Source organism: Acomys russatus, chromosome 6, assembly GCF_903995435.1.
Source record: "Acomys russatus chromosome 6, mAcoRus1.1, whole genome shotgun sequence".
Lineage (NCBI taxonomy): Eukaryota > Metazoa > Chordata > Mammalia > Rodentia > Muridae > Acomys > Acomys russatus.
The window spans coordinates 72,618,573-72,638,135 of NC_067142.1; the positions used below are offsets into that span (position 1 = coordinate 72,618,573).

General features: G+C 46.6%; 2 protein-coding genes across 4 annotated transcripts in view; one reads left to right on the forward strand and one right to left on the reverse strand.

The window, feature by feature from the left end:
• Adss2 (adenylosuccinate synthase 2) overlaps window positions 1–19,563 on the reverse strand; it is an 832,666-nt gene that overhangs the window by 760,257 nt on the left and 52,846 nt on the right. The gene's annotated exons all lie outside the window — the stretch shown is intronic.
• C6H1orf100 (chromosome 6 C1orf100 homolog) overlaps window positions 17,422–19,563 on the forward strand; it is a 15,827-nt gene continuing 13,685 nt past the window's right edge. The window contains exon 1 of the mRNA XM_051147973.1: window positions 17,422–17,477. Within this exon, the coding sequence (XP_051003930.1) occupies window positions 17,422–17,477 (56 nt within the window). The remainder of the gene's footprint in view (window positions 17,478–19,563) is intronic.

A 19,563-nucleotide genomic window follows, 5' to 3' on the forward strand; every position in this document is an offset into this window, starting at 1 on the left:
GATCTTCCTCTGGTACCCACCTCTGGGCCGCCATCATCATCATCATCTAGTTGTCTGTCTTCTGTCCTCCTCTGGGAAGCCCACAGCAACCCCCTGAGCCAGAGCTCTCACACATGACTGCCACTCCTGTCACCGGTCATCTGATGAGTAGGACACTCACAGTCATGATTACGTTGATTGCAAACAAAGATACTAAAATGCTTGCTCCCACCCCCAGGGGGAGAGGGCTGCTCTCCAAAGCTCACATCCCATTAAGTGTAGGTGACAAACATCAGCTTCTTCCTTGAACACGAAGTCAGAGGAATGAGGGAGGGGTGGCAGGAGCAATGGTGGACACCTGCTATGTAATCCCAGTGACCAGTGGGGGGGGTGTGGCCTTCAGAAAGCAGTTGAGTCAGAAGTGCTTCGCTCTGAGGAATGGGATGATGTGTCCCTCTTTGTCCTCTTCCTTCTGCCACATGAGAACAAAGCCCCTGACCTCCAGAGGATGCCACCATCTTGGGAGCAGACAGCTGCCCTCTCCTGATGCCTGTGCCTTGATCTCAGCCTTCCCAATAAACTTGTCCTTCATGAACTACCCCGACTTGTGTATCCGATTACAGAAGCATAGAACAAAGTTAAAAAACCTAAGAATCTCAAAGAGAAAGACCAGTTCCACAATTCTCCAATTAAAGCGAGCTTTATTTAATACCTGTCAGGCAGATGGACACTGGCCAGGTCCACACCCAGAGATTCCCAGAGAAAGAACCCGCATTTGGGTCAGCAAGGTGCTCTTAAAGGCCCCCCCCACACACACACACACAAACACACACACCCCTATGGTACTTCCTACCTTCACCCAATCAGGGGTAAGCCTGTATCATGATGTACTTCCTGTTTACATATCTCCTGCCTACATGGGATCCAGCACATCCGGGGCAGTTGGATTAATCAGATTCACATAGAGAAGTAGAAATGAGGCTGGTTATATGAACGACAGCCTCCGGCATCTCAGGAAGTACGTGTCCTTAGGCAAGTAGGGCTGACAAGTTAGCTTTAGCCTTTACAGAGGCTCTGCTTGCTCCCTCAGCTGACTCTGTCTGTCATGTGGGTTGTCGGGTTAGAGTCAACAGTCACATAAAGGTTTGCACAGTCATCAGCTGATCGTCCTAGAAGACAGATCTCACCTACATTATCCAAATGTACCAACCTGGGGAGTGCGGGGGGGGGGGGGGGGCGCGGGGGCAGAGCTGCACCCCTCACTTTGTGCGATGAAGTTCCCAGAAGGAAAGCCTCACCTGTGCCAAAAATTCTACAAGGCTGTCTAGAATGGTCATGATTATGGAGCATTGGAAGCTGCAGAGATTTTCCCACGTTGCAATACCTCTCTACACACTGTTTCCACAAGAATATTTGAGAGGAAAAAAAAAAAAACGATTTATGACCTTTATCTTCTAATTACAAAAGCCTCTAATTATAAAAACTGTTGTTGCCATATTGAAATGTGGTGTTTGGGATAACGTGTATGTGTGTTTCTAGGACGTGGCCACTCATATTTGGCTCCAGAATAAAATCTTCTCTTATTCCCTTTGAGGTAAGAGCTGTGCTTTCTGTAGGCTGGGAGAGATGGTTAATGTCTTTACTTCTAGCACTCGGGAGGCAGAGACAGGCAGATCTTTAAGTTCAAGGCTAGCCTGGGCTACAAAATGAGTCCTGTGACAGCCAGGACTACACAGAGAAAACCTGTTGAGGGAGGGGGAAGAGAGGAGAGATGTACATTTGTAGTGGCTTGCTTCAGGCTGCCAGGGCAATAAGAAGAGAGGGTTTCCACTCTATGGCATCCTAGACTGAAACCAGCCCAGCTCTGTATAAGTATAAAGCACCCCTTTCTCTTCATGCATCTGAGCTATTTAGTCTCTAGACAGCTCCTGGAATTTATTTTAGTCACCTCAAAGCCCATTTCTCCGGGACTTAGCACCAAGTGTGTGGTCTCAGTGGTCCTACACTGGCATGGTCCTTGGTGGTGATAACTGATACCCATTCCTGTACTGAAGACTGACACTCCCTCCCCCAACATGTACTTAGCTCTTATCAAAAGTATCTATATCTTTCTCTTTCAGGGTCGGGGGTGTCACCAGTACCCCCTATTCCTAGGTCTCTGAGGGCCTCAGTTATCCTCCAGCAAAGATAAGATGTGTTGGCATAGATCCAATGCCTCTCCCATGCCACTCACTGGTCCAGCCCCTGGGCCATGTTGTCCTTTTATGTCCCCAGTAGTTGTGAAAGGCTGATGCAATCTCCCGGTATTCCGGTGAAAGGCCACATGCTCCTTTGATTCAGAAACCAGGACCTTTCTCAAAGTCACCTGGCTGAGAATCAGGAAGAGGGCAATTTTGAAGTCTGCTCAGTCCAGCCTGAGAGCTTTGTTGTCACCAAGTCCCCAGGCCTCCCGGAAACTGGAGCACATCTCCAAACCACAGCTGAGCCTGGGTCCCAGCTTTCCTGCCACTTTGTGACCCTCTCTCTCTCCCTCCCTCCCTTCTTTCCTTCCCTCCTTTTTTTCTCTTCCTTTCTTCCTTTCTCCCTTCCCTCCCCATTTCTCCCCATTCTGCCTAGAGCCTCATATACCCTAGACCTCAAATTCATAAGGTAGCCAAGGTGAAAGCCAAGGTCACTCATAGGTGACCTTGAACTCCTGATCCTCCCGCCTCCACATCCAGCTTACAAGGTACTGGAGTGGGGTGGGCAAGCACTCTACCAACTGAACTATAACCCCAGCCCTACTCTTTCTCTGATGCCTAGGGCTGACCACAGGGCCTTCAACACGCTGAGTGTACTAGGCTACAGAGTCCCAGCCCCACTGAGGGACTTTTCAGACCTGCCCACCACCATCAGTGCCATGGCTCCACCATCTCCCCTGTCTGGGGGTTCCTCACTTTATACACCAGGGTGCCAGCCTGCCTCTGAAGTGAAACAAATTATGGGGGGTCACACTTGAGCTTACAGACCACTTGGCCACTGTGGTGTGACCTGACCCACATTTCTCTGAGCCTCTATTTTCTTCTGTACAAAATGCAGTGTGGTGGATCTACCCCTTACAAGCTTCCAGGAAAAAGTTTCCTTCTCTGCCCAGAAGTCTGGACTCATCGTTTAAATCTCTTTGTTTTAAAGCAAAGTTTAAAAGCAACTAAACTGCGGTGGCGCTCACAGTGGCTGCTGCAGATGATGCCACTGTAGAAATCTGCATTGTACACAAAATAGGAAGTAACAATGTCACTGGGCATTTATCAAAAACGCAGCCGTTAGGCAACAAAGGCTCTGGAAATCAGGGCTGCACTTGGAGGCATCTCCAACAATGCCTCCTCTCAGGAGGGGCCTCAAGACCACTGCTGACAATTTCCTTCAGGCCTCATCAATGTTTTTCGTTGTTTAAAGACACACATTAATTTAGAGTCTCCTCCCATTCTCTCCGTAAATTACAGCATTCAGAAGAAGTGGCAGCTGCTGTAATTAAGACACAGTTAATTGCCCGTCTCCTTAATTGCAATGATAGGATTTTGACAGTTTGGTAAATAAGAATTGTTTGGTTTCCTCTGGCAACTTCAGCCCCAGCCGGCTTTCCCCTGCCAGTGCAGAGCCACCCAGCTCTGGGACAAAGGGGTGCAGTCCAGCCCAAGAGAATCGGATGGTTGGCATATTGTTTCACCTCCAGTCTCCTTTCTCCACCAGAGCCTACCCAGAATGGCTTCTTCCACTGCCCCACCCTTGGCGGTGTGGCCACATTCCTCAATCATCCCGAGACCCTGCCTACTCAGTGCAAAGCACAGAAGCAGGATGCCTCCACTGTACAACAACCATCTCCCATCTCCCTCACTAGAGGAAGCTGGAAAACATACCCAAAGTCAGGAGCAGCTCAGCATTTCTGACCCACAGCCTCCCCACTGGTCTTGAAGAACATTCCATAGAGGCAGAGAGACTTTGAGGCCTGGGGGGAGGGGGGCAGGGGGGAGGGGGAGTTCTGAATACACAAAGCTGTATTCAGAACTATATTAGGTAAGTGTTTGGTTACTATGACAAAATGCCTGACATAATCAACTTATGATGGGAAAAGGTTCATCTTGGCTCACAGTGTGGAGGTGTCAGTCCATGGTCCCAATGTCACCGGGCATTTATCCAAACACACAGCCCTTTGCTATGGGGCCTGTAGTGATCAGCATGACACAGGAAGAATGGGTAGAAATGGAAGCTTTCACCTCAGGGCCAAGATAAAAAACACAAGAAGGGATCAGAGTTCCAGGACAGCCAGGGCCACACAGAGAAACCCAGTTTCACAAAACCAAAAAAGAAAAAGAAAGAAGGAAAGAACAAGAAGGGTTTGTAGACAAGGCAGAGATTTTTTTTTTTTTTTTCAATGGAAGACTGAATGAGGGTGAACAAAGAGAAATTCCTCAAAAGTGGGTCTGGCCCCTAAGGTCAATGACCCCATCCTGCTCAGCACACGTGTGGTGTGGCTCAATAAAAAACAAGATGGAAGCTTCACACACACACCCATCCCCACCCTCCCATCCCCCCACATCTCTACCCCCTCCCCGTCCACTACAGAGTCCAGAGGGAATCCATCACCAGGGCGTGTCGGGGCGTGGCCGCCGTCACACCCTCCCAGCACCATCTGAACCCCACATTTTCTGTGTCTTCCCCAGACAAGGTCTGAAGCCTCTGACAGATGGCACAGAACCCCCAGATGCAGATCTTGCTCGTCATTAGTCACACACGGCTGCGCTTGGATGCGACAGACATGGTTGGCAGTTACGATCTTTTGGAGAACTGGAAACACATCTCTCTAAGCCCTCTGGCTTTAAGGTTTCTGTTGAAAACTCAGCTGTTATTCTGAGGGCTTGCCTTCCTATGAACCCGATCTTTCTTTCTTCAGTTTTCCACTCAATATATTCAGTGCTTTAACTATAATATGATGTGAAATTTCTTCTTTGTTGTTTTCTTCATTTGGGGGTTGTTTGGTTTTTTTGAGATAGGGTCTCACTATATAGGGCTGGCTGTCCTGGAACTGGCTATGTAGACCAGGCTAGCCTCAAACTGACAGAGGTTTACCTGCCTCTGCCTCCCCAGTACTGAGATCATAGGCATGCAACACAATACCCTGCCAGTGTGGAATTTCATTTCTGGTCTTGTCTATTTGGTGTTCTGTGTATTTTTTTTTTCATAATATTTGTATTGGTTATTTGGGAATTTCACATCACAAACCTCAAGTACACTTACTTCCTCCCAGGCTCGCCCCTCCCACCATTAGGACCCCACCCCAATCAAAGGAAAAAAGAAAAAAAGAAAAAAGTCCAATTTGTGTTGTCCCTATACTCACTGTGGTATGGTCAAACTCCCAGTGCCCAGGCCCTTAAAGAAAACTGAGTCCTTCTCCACCTGCACCCCCACCTGCACCCCCACCAGAAGCCATCAGTTGTGGAGAGCTACACTTCAGCATCCTTATGACAATTTTTAAGAGTTCTGTTCAGTGCCTTCCTGTCTAGGCTATTACTTTGGTGGGGAGAGGGCTTGCCACAGAAGCCTTCTATGCCCCTCTTTCTCAACTGTGAGTCTGCAGTCATCGATACCACTTGCAAAAGGAGCTTCCTCGCCCTTTCCTGTCAGCAGGAGCAGGGAGCAGGGACTTACACGTGGTTTCTGGCACTCACATGGTCTCCGTGGCAGTACAGACCACAGACATCAGCACGGCCCTCTGTCGATGCACAAGCCACCGATGGCATCATAGCCCTCCGCAACAGCACAGGGCAAGGACATCAACTCGGCTTCAGGCAGCAGCACAGACCACAGGCATCTGCGTGATATTCGGTGGTAACGCCGGCCAAGACATCAACACAGGCCCCAGCAGACATGGTCCTCGGCTGCAGCACGGACCGGGACATCACGATGGACTCAGGTGGCAGGCCAGAGCAAGGACATCTGTCAGGGACAGTAATATGGCTCCCAGATGCTGTAGGACTGTGAACCTCCACATGAACCTCTGGCTTCGACATAGCCTGGGGCAGTGGGCCAGATGTCAAAGTGGCCTCCTTGGGTAGCACACTCCGTAGAGGTCTTTCTGGGAGGTCCAGTGCAGAAAATGAACCATTCTTCATCTTGGGCATCCTGTTGTTGCTCAGAACCAGAACAGTCAAGCACCGTGGTTGGGGGAGTGCAAACCCCAGGCTTCTGAACACCACTCTGTCCACCCTATTCAGCAATGACAATCTCTGCCATCCACAGCAGCCATCTCTCACACCTGTCACCACCAGAGTCTCTAGTTCCACTCTCAACTGCTCACTCATTGCTCTGTTCCTCTATCTTTCCTGCCTCTCCATCGAATATTTATTCATCATAGTGGCATTGGAAACTTCAGTGTGTCACATAATATATATGTGTCACATACATATATATTATGTCACACACATATATATGTATATGCCACAGTAAATATAGTGTATATATTATATATACTTATATGTATGTATGTATGTATGTATCCCAGACGGTTTTGCATACAAATATTGCAACAAGTTATTGGTCTGGTTCGAGGTTTCTGGATTCTGAAGTACCATTGCTGAGACTCATCTCAGATATCCTGCTGTTGCCAAAGTCAGGGTGATGCTGCAGCTAGGTAGGGCATCTGGTTGTAGGTTCTGTGCAAGCTCCTAGCTGCCGTACACTGCCACCCCAGGGCTCACCAGGCTCGACCCTTGTACTTGTAGCCTTCACTCTGCACTCCCATGAGGGCAAGCAGCTGCAGGGGCTCCATACTAGGTGCTGACTGGCTAGCTGAGGACCCTCCCCATTCACTTATAACATATTCCTGAGGGAGAGCCAGGCCGCTGCACCCCACTCTGTCTTCGGTGCTGGCCGACCCACGCCTCGGCAGATCTGCACAACTGGGCCCAACTGATGCCCAGCGCCCTCTGCCCCCCACAGGGCGAGCAACAAAGGCTGCAGCCACAGTGGCTAAGGCTCGCCCATTCAACAAAGACCTGTTTCTGAGGGAGCTCCAGGGAGCCTCACATCTCTCTAATACATCTGCTGAGACACAGCAGCAGGTAAATATTCTTCATTCTCCACAGAGCTCTGACATCTTTCCTTCCAATTTTAAGAGCATCTTCCCACAAGACTTACCTTTCTTTTTCTTGTCTTCTTTGTCTTCCTCCTCCTCCTCTTCACCCCCCCCCCCCACTTCTTTGTTGTTCTGAAACTAGTAAGAGCCCTACAGACTCCTTTTCCTCTAGCGGGTCATCCCTCAGAGACTCCATGGATCTCTTGACCAGGCAGTCACCGCCATCTTTGTTTTCTTTCCTGTGTACTTCTTAGATCTAAAAGGATATCTCCCTAGATTTGGGATTTTTTTTTCTATTTTATTTAAAATATTTTCTATGTCTTTGGCATGAAATTCTTTTCCTTCCTTAAAATCATATTCATAGCTTTTTCTTCTATTATGGCTTCCCAAAAATCTTCATGCTCTCCTAACCCTTTTCTTAAGTTATCATTTATCTTGACAAAATGTCCAATTCCTCTAACTTTTCTTCAGGCCCTAAAATTATGTCCTGCACACGATCTATTCTACTGGTAAGGCTTTTCTTTAAGCTTTTTAATGGATTTACAAAGTTTTTCACTTCCAGCATTATTTCAGTTTGTTGGGTTATTTTTGTTTTTAGTGTTTCTCTTTATTGAATTCTATTTTCATATCCCAGATTAACTCTCTAGTTTCATTTGCTGTTTGTATTTTCTTGGAACTCATTCAAGATTTTTTTTCTTATCTTTAACATATTTGAACATATTTACAATTATCCTTTGTAGTGGGCGAATGAAGTCCTGAGGGAATTCATATTGTTGACCTGTGCATAGTTATGTCAAGTTCCAAGGCCTCAGACCCATGGAAAATCACCAACACCTCCCCATGTGAGTTAGACTCATCCCCATTGGCAAAGCTTTCCTCTGGTCCAAATGCAAATGGTGAAACTGTATGCAAGTACCAATGTTAACAAATGATTGACCAGTGTATGCAAAACCCAGCACCACAGTTTCCGCCTCTAACCTACAGAAACCTACTGAGACTAGCTGAACTGCCCCCCCCCCATGCTGAAGTGTCCAGTTAGTGTCACTCCCTCAGAGTATGTACTGCCCATCTGATGCCTATTTTTAGGTGCACGTGTTTGTGTGTCTGCCCTTTCTTCCTTTCCTTACAGTCTCAGTCAGGTTTCCAGACCCAATCCCTGTGAGACACAGCATCATATTTATTTATTTATATGTGTGCTTTGTCTGTCTGTATGTATGTATATGCACTTTGAACCTGCCTGGTACAGGAGGAGGCCAGAAGATGGCACCAGATTGCCTGAACTGGAGAGGAGGAGTTAGGAGATTCAGCCAGGGGTGTACAGGTCCCAGGAAGATCAGGAGGAAGGAGCTGGAGCCAAGGAAAGCCACAAAGTGCAGGTATTTGCTGGGAGTAAGACAAAATAGCATAGGGAGTTAACAACAGACTTAAACTGCTCAGATTGTGTTGTGAAGCCTTGTATTATGAAAGAGTCTCAATTATTTGTGTGATAGCCAGGGTAAGAAATAAGCTAAGAGAAGCAAACACTGTTTTATATAAATAATTTCAACAATTGGCACCCAACTTAAGACCAGCAAATGCTCTTAACTGCTGAGCCATCTCCCCAACCTCTGTATTGTCCTTTTTATTTCTCTGTCTTCATTTCAAGGGGTCTCACTGGAGTTACCAGTGAGAGGACGTATTTTCTTGGTTTTTCTTGTTACTGGTGTCTTTGTGCTGGGAACTGCCCATCTGGGTTCAACTTGCTGGTTGCCTGTGTTACTGTTGACTAACTCGGATCACTTTTCTTCCTTAAGTAGAAGAGTTTGCAGAGTTCAAAGACTAGAAAGTTTACAGTGGAGTTAAAGTGACATTTTCCTCTTTTACATAGGTGGCTCAGGACACTGGCCTCTATCAGCAGAGCTCCCCTGACAGCTGAGTCCTGCCATTACCCACCCTGAAAATGGCATAGCAGTTGATGACAAAACAGCCATTCTGTAAGTACTCGCTGTTTTAGAAAACTCACTGGTTCACAAAAGAAAACAAATACATGAAAGTGGAGGGGAGACTGGGGGCAGCAGCTAAGGGGGTTGGAGGTAAATATTCTCAGAATGTACCACATACACGGATGAAACTGTCAGATAAGTTTAATCTAAACAATAAAAAAAAAAAAAAGAAGGGTATCTGGAGAATGCAGCTCAGTGCTACAGTGCATGCTTGGCATGTGGGGGACACTGGATTAGACCTCCAGCATGAAAAGACAAATTATGTAATATGGCAAAATATTAAAGACTGGTGAACGTAGATCAAAGGTGCGTAAGTGTTCGTTGTACTTTCCATTATATCTTTTCAACTTTTCTGTGAGTTTGACATTTTCTAAGTAAACTATATAGAGAGTGTATTCCAGGTACCACTGTGCCAAAGGACAGATTTCTGTCACTATGTCAGAGTGAGACCTCCAGTCGGTGTGAATTCGGAGGCTCTGTCTTCTGTGATTATAACAAGCACTGGAGATATGGGTACCGCCACAGGCAGTGGCGTCACAATCCTGGTGAACGAGCCCTTGGTGGGTTTAGTGTCCTGCTTTATAGCAAAGTGCAAGGCTGCGATTGAGCTTGTGGTTTTGTTGTTGCTTCTTGTTCTTCTGGGGGAATGAGCCCAGGCCTTCACGCAGGAAGCATGTGATCTGCCGCTAAGGAGCCCCACCCCAACCCCATCCCAAGCCTGGCCTGTTTGGGTTCCACATCCCAGGATTTCCTCATGCCTCGCTGGCCAGTAAATTGGTGAACACCTGACAGGCTCTCCTTAAATGCCATGTATTATTTGTCTGGTAAAAGGAAGCTTAAAAACCTGAGACAAAGACGATTATATTAGGGAAGCCTGGAAAGTTTGGATTTGAATATAAGATTTCAGAATGGTAGAAACTAGAGAATCAAGCCGAGTCACCCGGAAGGACCTTTTCTTCATCTCTTCAGTCTCCCACCAGAAGCTTTTAGCACTCCTTTCTTGCCACCCCCTTATCCCCCATAGTGCTTTTGGGTGTTTATCACAGCAATAGAAAAACAAACTAGGACACTGGCTTAGGAGAGAGAAGACATGACAGTTGACTACAAAAATGGTCTCTAAGTGACTATTGTTTTAGAAAATGCAATGGTTCCCAAGCAAAACAAACAGAAATGAATGTGGGGGGGGGGGAACGTGGATAGACTGGTAGGGAGGGAGGAAGGGAGACTGATGGGGGAGGGGAAGGGAGGGGAGGAGGAGGGTAAATGTGGCCATAGCTTCACTCAGGACTGTCTGTAAACACGAGAAGGGAAACAGGAAGAGAGAGAGGAGAGTATTTAGGGATGGAGGCATCCTCATGCTGACATGTGGATGCCTGGAGTTGGGGCTCTAAACCTTTGAGTCTAGTGGTCTTTGGCCCAGGGAAGCTATGGGTTAGCAAGGTCAACGCATACTCTCAGCCGACATGGAGCTAGCCCACTGGGGAAGGTAGAATCTCGAGAGGGTGCGCTATGTTCTCCTGCACAGGGTCCCTGGGCCTGTGACTGGAGGCTTCTCCATTTTGAAAGTCACCTTGACATGAGTCAGTGAGGTGGTCTGAGGAGTGGCAAGCAACTTGCCATGGCTGGCTGGCCATGTTCTCAAAGTTGGTGAATAAAAGGAATGTTTGTAGACAGCAGGCGAGGGATTCTCAGCACAGTTGCTCCATCTAGAAGGAGTTTTAACTAACTGAGCACCAAGACACTGCATGGTGCCCGAATAGTAGCTGTGACTTAATTAGCAATCATAGGTACGCATACTAGTCTCTCTGGGCTGAAGATTGTATTACTTTAACGTTCTCTGTGTTTTTCTGTATTACCTGAGTTCTAAGAACACATGTTGCTTCTAAGACATCCCCAATCCCTGTTTACCTAGTGGGGAAGAGGAGCATGTAACATGTTTGTAGAAGTCAGAGGACAACTTTCAGGAGTCAGTTCTCTTTTCACCTTTATGTGGGTCGCAGGGCTCGAACTCAGGTCTTCGAGCTTGGTGGCAAGTGCCTTTGCCCACTGAGCCATCCTGTCAGCTTAAGGGAATGTTTAGAGGTTCTCTGCAAAGGAGAAAAGTCTCTGATTACTACAGAAGAAATAAGACATTAATGAAGAGAAGATGTCCCCAGCGAGGGAGTCACCTCACCACCACACCCTGGGGAAGAGTTATTTAATGGTTTTTACTTCAGCTTGAAAATCTGAAGAAAAGTGGTAACTGTTGTGATGGCTAATCTTCATGTCAACCTCAGTCTCCTAGGAGACACACCCCTGGGCATGTCTGTGGGGGTGTTTCCAGAAAGGTGTAACTGCGATGGGAAAACCAGTGACATTATTCCACAGGAAAGGTCCCATGTTGAATAAAAAGAAAAGTGGAGAAAATCAGCTGTGTACAGCATTCATATCTCTCTGTCTCTCTGTCTCTGTCTGTCTGTCTGTCTGTTGCCTGTTTGTCTGTCTGTCTGTCTGTCTGTCTGTCTCTCTCTCTCTCTTCCCCTCTCCCTGCTTCCTGACAATTGACAGGAATGTACCCAGCACACTGGCATTCCTGCCACCAAGCCTTCCTGCCATAAGAGACTGTATCCCCTCAAACCATGAGACAAAATAAAGCTTCCTCTAGTTATTTTTATCAGGTATTTTATCACAGCAATGAGAAAATAAGTAATGTCATCACTCCCTGACTGCTGACGACAAGATGGTCGCACTCATCTTTTGAGAGTGTCAAGTGACAAGATGGCATGGTAGACAGACAAACAGGTTATGGCCACATCTTATAGGGCTGTCAGCTCTTCTAATGAAACATTGGTCTACCACTTACAACCCCCAGAGGAGATCTGAAGGACATTTAAAAGCAAAGAGAACAGAGAGTTTCGTGTCTGAGGGCTCTACGCTGCACCTGAAGAAATGTACGTCAGAGAACATCTTCATGCAAAACCATCAACAATTGCTGAAAGGAACTGCAGAACAGGCAGCTTCTTGAGCTGGAGAGATAATTTGGGGGTTGGCTCTTTAATTAAATACTTTAGGAGTTCCTAATATTTTTCTATTGTGTAGCTATGGCACATACAGAATGAATCCACTCTTCAAAACAAAATCTCTTTCTGTAAGACTGCTTCAGGGTTACATCGATTGCAGGTCACCAGCTGTGGATGAGGATCATTTACGACCAGTGAGCTTTGTCAGATTGTTTGTTCCTTTTATTTTGAGACACAGTCTCACCCTCACAGCCCTGGCTGTTCTGGAGCTCTCTGTGCAGACCAGGCTGGCCTCAGACCCACAGAGATCCACCTGCCTCTGCCTCCAGAGAGCTGTTGATTAAAGGAGTGTACCCATGGCTGGTGCTGTGTGTTCATTTTAAAATTTTCTTGATACGTCTTTGTATCGTCGGGTACATTTTCATGAAGAATGGGAGACTATTGCTTGTTATTGCTTACTTGCTTTCTTCTTCTATGAAGCACATGAGTCGTTTATTCTTGAAATGGGAAGTTAGGGGGCTAGAGGTGCAGCTCTGTTAGGAGAGATGCATTTCATGCACGTGGAACCCTGAGTTCCCTCCCTTGTACCACATAAGCCAGGCGCAGTATTAGGAAATGAGGCAAGAGGGTCAGAAGTTCAGCTACATAGCGAACTCAAGACCAGCCTGGCATAATAGGAGACCCTTTCTCAAATGCTGGAAATGAAAAGTTAATGTATTTTAGTTAAGATGCACATTAAAACCTGGGCTTGCAAGTCAAACAGATGTGAATTCAAATCCTAGACCCAGGACTTTGATTGCTGTATGATTGCTGGTAAATGCTTAAGTTTCTCTTAGCCCTTATTCCAAATGGAGACACTTGGCTCTTTGGGTCATGCAGGGACTGGGATGGTGAGGTGTCAAGTACCGGAAACATGCAGGTTTCTCCCAGGTGAGATGCGACACTCCACTTCCACTCCCCTTTATGCTTTGTCCTCCTGTTTACACTTTCCATGCTTTCAACAAAATGTGGTGTCACTAAGACTCTGGATTTATATTTGTTGTGGTGATGTGGCTTAAGCTCCCAGGAAGAGGCTAGCTTTGGCCCGGCCTCCCCTTACATGCCATCTGCAGCCTCAGAGAAATATTTCACTTCCTACTTGCAAACTTGATTCGACTGAGAAGTGCCCTGTTTCCAGGCCAACTCGTTGTAGACAAAAGCCAGTGTTTGTTTTGGTCTTGGTTTTTCTACAGCTGGGTCTGAACGACCACTCTGTTCTCTGGCCATGACTTACTTTTTCTGTGTAGCCGTGCTGTTGTGATAGCCCGTGGACTGGTTTGAATCATATTCGTGAAGAATTAAAACCCTCCTTTGATGGCGTTAGTAGTAGCAGGCTTCGGGAGCCTAGTGTCACTTTAGACCAGGCAGTGCTGGGTTCCTTTGTCCCTGTGCCAACCCTACTTTCTCAGTTCCAACTTGCAAAGGACACGTGCACCACCAGCCCCTTGTCCTTATGTTACCCTTGAGGCAATGTTTATAGAAAAGCGAGTTCTAGCGATTTGATAGTCTGGGTCACCTACCTGTATGGTTTTTCCCTTTGACACCAGTTTCTGCCCTTTCGTTTAATACTGCCTTCTGCTAGAGACTTTGAAACCGCTCTTCTCTCTCTAAGCCTGAAAGGCACTGCTTAGCAAAACTCCCACCATGCATCATAATCCCCTTTGAATGATGTCAAGGGATCAAGCCTCAGAGACCTGCCTGTGCCTTCACAACATACCCCACACAGGGAGGTGACTCAGACGCTTGCTGCCCTCAGAGAAGGACCCTTTTGAAGAACAGGGAGGCCCTGCCCACTGTGGCACAAGCCGGTAATGCCAGCAAGGCCATTACCTCTCTCCTCTCACTCCGTGGTTGTATTGCTAAGTAGAAGATTGCTTTATTAAGTGAGTTCTGGGGTTCTTTGCTTGTTTGTTTTGTTTTGTTTTGTTTTGTTTTTCAAGACAGGGTTTCCCTGTGTATTCCAGGCTGTCCTGGAATGCTCTCTCTGTGTGTAAATCAGGCTGATCTCAAACTCAGATCCGCCTGCCTCTGCCTCTTGAGCTCTGGGGTTAAATGCCTGCGCCATCACCACCCGGCACATTTTGAATAGGTGCTCACAACTTGCAATTTTATTGGTTGAGATTCTTTGCGAAGCCACGAATTCTGCCCCTACCCCCACCCATCCCAGATTTTACATGTGTATCTCTGTGTGTGGGTATGTGCACGTGAGTCCATGTGCCCAGCAAGACCAGAAGAGGGTATAAGATCCCTTGCAGCTGGGGTTACAGGTGGTTTTAGTGCTGCGAATTGAACTCGGGTCCTCTGGAAGAACAGCAAGCTCTTGTCACCATTAAGCTATCTCTCCAGCCCTAAAAATTCCTTAGTATGTGAACAGTTCTCTACTTGGGATATTTTAAATATTTTTTCTCAATATTTTAAAGAATTGTCAAAGAGGTTTGATATGCCTAGCTGCAGAGCAAACCCTGAACTCAGCAGGTTTGTGTGTTTGAATACTTGGTCCCAAGTTGGCAGAACTACTTAGGAAGGATTAGGAGGCGTGGCCTTGTTGGTGTGGGTAGGTGTGGTCTTGTTGGAGGAGATGTGTCACAAGAGGTGGGCTTTGAGGTGGCAAAGCCCATGCCAGGCCTAGTGTCTCTCTCTGCCTGCAACTTGAGGATGTGAGCTCCCAGCTCCTGCTCCAGCACCATGCCAGCCTGCCTGCTGTCATGCTTCCTGCCATGATTGGCCATGGACAAGTCCTCTGAAAGTGTAAGCAAGCCCCCAATTAAATGGTTCCTTTTGTAAGATTTGCTTTGGCCATGATGTCTCCTCACTGCATCAAACAGTAACTGAGACACTCACAGTTGCACAGGTTTTAATCTGTAACAGGTTGGCCTCATTGCCTGGGGCCTCTGGTGGCAAGTAGTGGAAACAATTGCACAGAGCTGTGTTCTTTGGCCCTGGAAAGACGGCTCAGTTGATAAGAAGGCTTGTTGCTCTTGCATAGGACCCAAGTTCAGTCTCTAGCACTCACCTGAAATTCCAGCTTTGAGGGATCCTGCCTCTTCAGGCCTACACACACACACACACACACACACACACACACACACACACACACACACATCCACACAAATAAAAACATCTTTAAAACACACATACACAGAGATTGCACGCCTATGGTGTCTAGGTGCTAACGAGAAGAGATGAAAACACAGCCACAGTCTCAAGACTCCTTTCACAGGCCCCCAGTGACTGGAAGACTTTAATGTGTTCTTCCAAAAATGTTTATTTGAGTGGCCTGGCCAAAGAGAGAGAACCATGACAGGTGTGTTTCCCATGTTGCTGATTCACAGTTTCTAGGCTTGGGTGCAAGTGGATAGGGCAATGTGTCAGAGCTGCCTTCCTTAACCGCCGGCTCCTCTCCAGTGCACCACATACCGTAAGTGAAAAACCTCAACACTCAGTTTTCAGAGTTTGATTTCTCAAGAGCTTAGTTGCATTTACTGACATTTTATTTTGCTCATTCTTCTACTAAAAGCAAAATAAAAACACAGCAGTGCTAAAGCCAAAAAAAAAATTAAAAATGCACGTAGAAGAGACACACACTCACACAGTCACATATCCATATTTATCGCAGCCATGTTCCCAGTAGCTGAGACACCCTTCAGCCTAAGTGCCCAGCAGCAGGTAAGTGGGTGAGGAAATATAGCATATGAACACAACGCAGCATTATTCAGCCATAAAGACCCACAGAATCATTAAAAAAAAAAAAAAAAAAAAAAAAAAGGATGAAACTGAGGGGTGTGTTATGAAGTGAGCTAAGCCAGACACAGGAGGATAAGAACGAATGCCTCCTCTTAACCAAAGTTGACTGAAAGTAGACTCGAGATTGGAGAGGGTGGGCAGCTGTAGAAAGGGAGGGCTTTAGATTTGGTCAGCACACACTGCATGCATGTATGGAAAAAGCATCATTAATATGTGTACAATTAGCATTTATTAATTAAAATATTTAAAGTAGGTATCTTGAAAAAATATACTATGTAATAAACAGGCTTCTGTGGATATGTCAGTAACCACTCTAGTTATTACAGTGTAATGCTATTGAGAAGTTTCAAGTTGATTTGAAAAACACAGAGAGGTAAACTAGAGCAGCAAAGGAACTGAGGGTCAGTTAAACTAACTATAAAAGGAAGAGAGGCGGCTTTGGCCTCAGTTTCCCCAATCCTTTCTTCCTCCAGGTTACTTCTTTTTCCTCGTGCTTCCTTTTCAATAGCCCAGGTTTAGTTTCCACTGAGGTCTCTTAGTGCCCTGGATCCCTTGTAACTTACACAAACTACCTAACATCTGAGCATGTTTTCTTGCGGGTAAAATAGTCACAGCGCTTCACAGACCCGCTGCGAGAACACTGTTAGTTACAGCGTTCTGCCTGGTACATATTACAGGCGCACCAATAAACTCCGATTTCTCCTTTCTCAAGTGTGCCCACACACAGTATTGTGTCGCTGAACCCTACATAGAGGTATTATAGTCAATAGACTGGGGTGAAAAATAACCTGCACAGGCCACAAAGACCTCCAGCCAAGGTTCTCTGGCTACCTGGGGTTGTCATGTTCGTGCAAATTAGAGACACAGCACCCTTTCTGTGGAGTAAGCAGCCTGTTCACGGTGTGAGCAGTCTATGAGGTGCACAATGGTACTGTAGAAACAGCAGGCCCCTCTTCCACCTCAGTCTCCCACCCACTTACTTCCCGGCCCCACTGTGGACTTGCTCACACGGATGTTTAAATGTACTGGTTTGCTTACGGTAAGCCATGCTGTCCAGCAAACAACCAAAGGCAATATAAAAACTAAGGCAAGAAATAACACGGCCTCAGGTGAACATGCAACTAGAAAAGGGCTCAATATTGAGAAGAGGGCACTTAAACAAGAACACAGTCAGGTTTGGGCAGGGCTGGAGGAAGCTCGTGAGACAAAGACACAAAAATCAGGAAGCGGTTTCCAGAATGGCCTGCTTCGCTTCTCTGAAGATGTGGTAAAGACACCAGAAGCAGCTGTGGGGAGGAGAGGGTTTATTCAGCTTAGAGGCCACAGTCCATCACGGAGGGAAGCCAAAGGAGGACTGGCTGGAACTGAAGCAGAAACCAAGGCCGAATCCTGCTTACTGGCTTCCTCTAAAGGGCTTGGGTTCCGGCACTTTTCTCATACAGCCCAGGCCCGTATGCCCTTTGGAGACCATTCCAATCCAAACTGTAGCACTAGCTAATGCCTGGAAATGCATGTAAAATGGCAATGTGAAATTTCACTCCACAACTTTTTCAGATTCCCACCTGTCATGACGACCAGACGACTACGGGAATTTGTAGAGAGACGCCCATTGATTCCACCTAGGTAAGGCTCTCTTGGATACAGAAACCACCAGGGCTGAGGAAGGTAGGTGCCCAGGCACTGTGGGGGCGAGGGGGTGGCAAACTGCTGCCAGAGGGGTCTAGTGAAGCATCCTTGAGTTTGGAGAAAGTTGTTTGTTTTTAAGACTTAAAAAGTGTGTGTGTGCCTGTGTGTGTGTGCGCGCACGCACGTGCGCCACATGCATGTAAGTGCCTCTGGAGGTCGGAAGAAAACATTAGGTCCTGGAGCTGGAGTTACAGGTTGTAAGTTGCCTGGTATGCTGAGAACAGTACCAGGGCCCTCTGGAAGAGCATCAAGGAGTTTTAGCCACTGAAGCAACCTCCAGCCCCAAATTTAGCAAAAGTTGTAAGCTAAGAAATTAGTTCTTTGTAGAATCTAAGCAATCATCAGGAAACTCCAAATACCCAAAATATGAGACAGATGTTGGTTTATCTCTTAAAAAGGGCTCATGGGGAATTCAAGCCCAAACTGTACCTGAACCATTGGTTCCCCTTGGGGAAAATTTAGCCACCTCCATTTTTCTACAATATGAAAACCAGCGGAAACCAAGTCCGCCTATCACACGGGATAACAAACCCTATAGGCATGCTTTACTGTGCTGGATTTATCTTGCTGGGAGACAGCAGGTACCATCTGTAAGTCCCAAGCTTTCTCTTCCATTAGCCCCTGTGGTGGGTTCAGGAAGCAAGCCTCATACCCTGGGGGACCAGCCTCTTTTTGTTGACTTTTAAAAATTATTTTTAAGTTATTATAAAAAAAAAACAAATGGGCTTCTTCGTGACATTTCCACACATATAAATCGCTACACCTGACTACCTCTCTCTGTTCCTCTTCCCCCAACTTTCACTGGTCGTCTTGCTCCCTGCACACAGTCCCCTTTCTAGTTGCATGTCATGTGTATTAGTCCAGTTCTGCATTTGTGTCACACATGTACATACTTAAATCTAGATTCTGTGTAAGAGATGGAATGTGCAATAGCTTATCTTTCTCCCCTATTACACCCTCTCTCCCTTCCTTTACACTTCCTCTCATCTCACAGTTGGGGCCAGCCTCCTGAAGGCCCTGTGGCCTGGTGGATTTAAGAAGGGCATTGTCTTCATTTTCCTTTAGTTATTTTAAGTGTTTGGCTAATGAAGAGAAGTCCTTTTGTTCCCAAAAAGGGATGAATGGAAGCACCCTTTCTTGGTGCCTCACCCTCCACTGCAAAGTGCCCTGTGATGTGGCTCTCTGCCCGCCTTATGTCCTGCCAACAACAGTCTAATCCCCTATCGGGTTCCATCAACTCTTACTACATTGTCATCATTAGTTTCGGCATATGTTACTTTGCTCAATTTTCGTAACAATTGTGACTTCCAGATAAGGAAGCCAAGGCATGGCATAGATTAGTGACTGTCCCAAGATCCCACAGGTGGCACCCAGCAGATATGGAACTTGAACCCATTGTTCTGGCTTCACTACAGTTTGCTCTGTTTGGGTTAGTCCCCACACTAGCATGGAACCTTCTTGCACCTCTGCCGCACAGTAGTGACTATGCAGAGGAGGCCCTCTGTGTGTTGTTGCTGAGTAAGCCAGAATGAATGAGCAAAAGCATTAATTTGTGGTTGAGCTCTACTCACTGGCAGGACGTGGGTGTGCCCTCCCGCTGCTGTTTACAGATGCACTTGTGTAGCTTATCCATTCTTGCCTAGCCCTGAGGGCTAGACTAGTGAAACTGACTGACAAACCAGTGTGGGCACCTAATAAAAGTTAGTAATTAAGGCTCAGGAGTAAGCTTAGTGGCCACATAAGAGTCTCACAAGAAGACACTGGCTAGAGATAAGTGCTAGCCAGTGTCAATCCCCAGGCCAGACTGGAGGCCTGGTATTCACTAAATAGGGCTGGGTGCTCTATTGGTTTGTGGAGCCCAATATATTCCTGAAAAGGTCCCCCAAATGGAGAATAATCAATGTGGTATGGGAGATCAAAAACCCAGGGTTTGTGTGAGATTGAATTGCCCTCTTAAAACATCCATTGAGAGGCCAGGAAGATGACTCAGGAGTTAAGAACACTTGCTGCTCTTCCAGAGGAC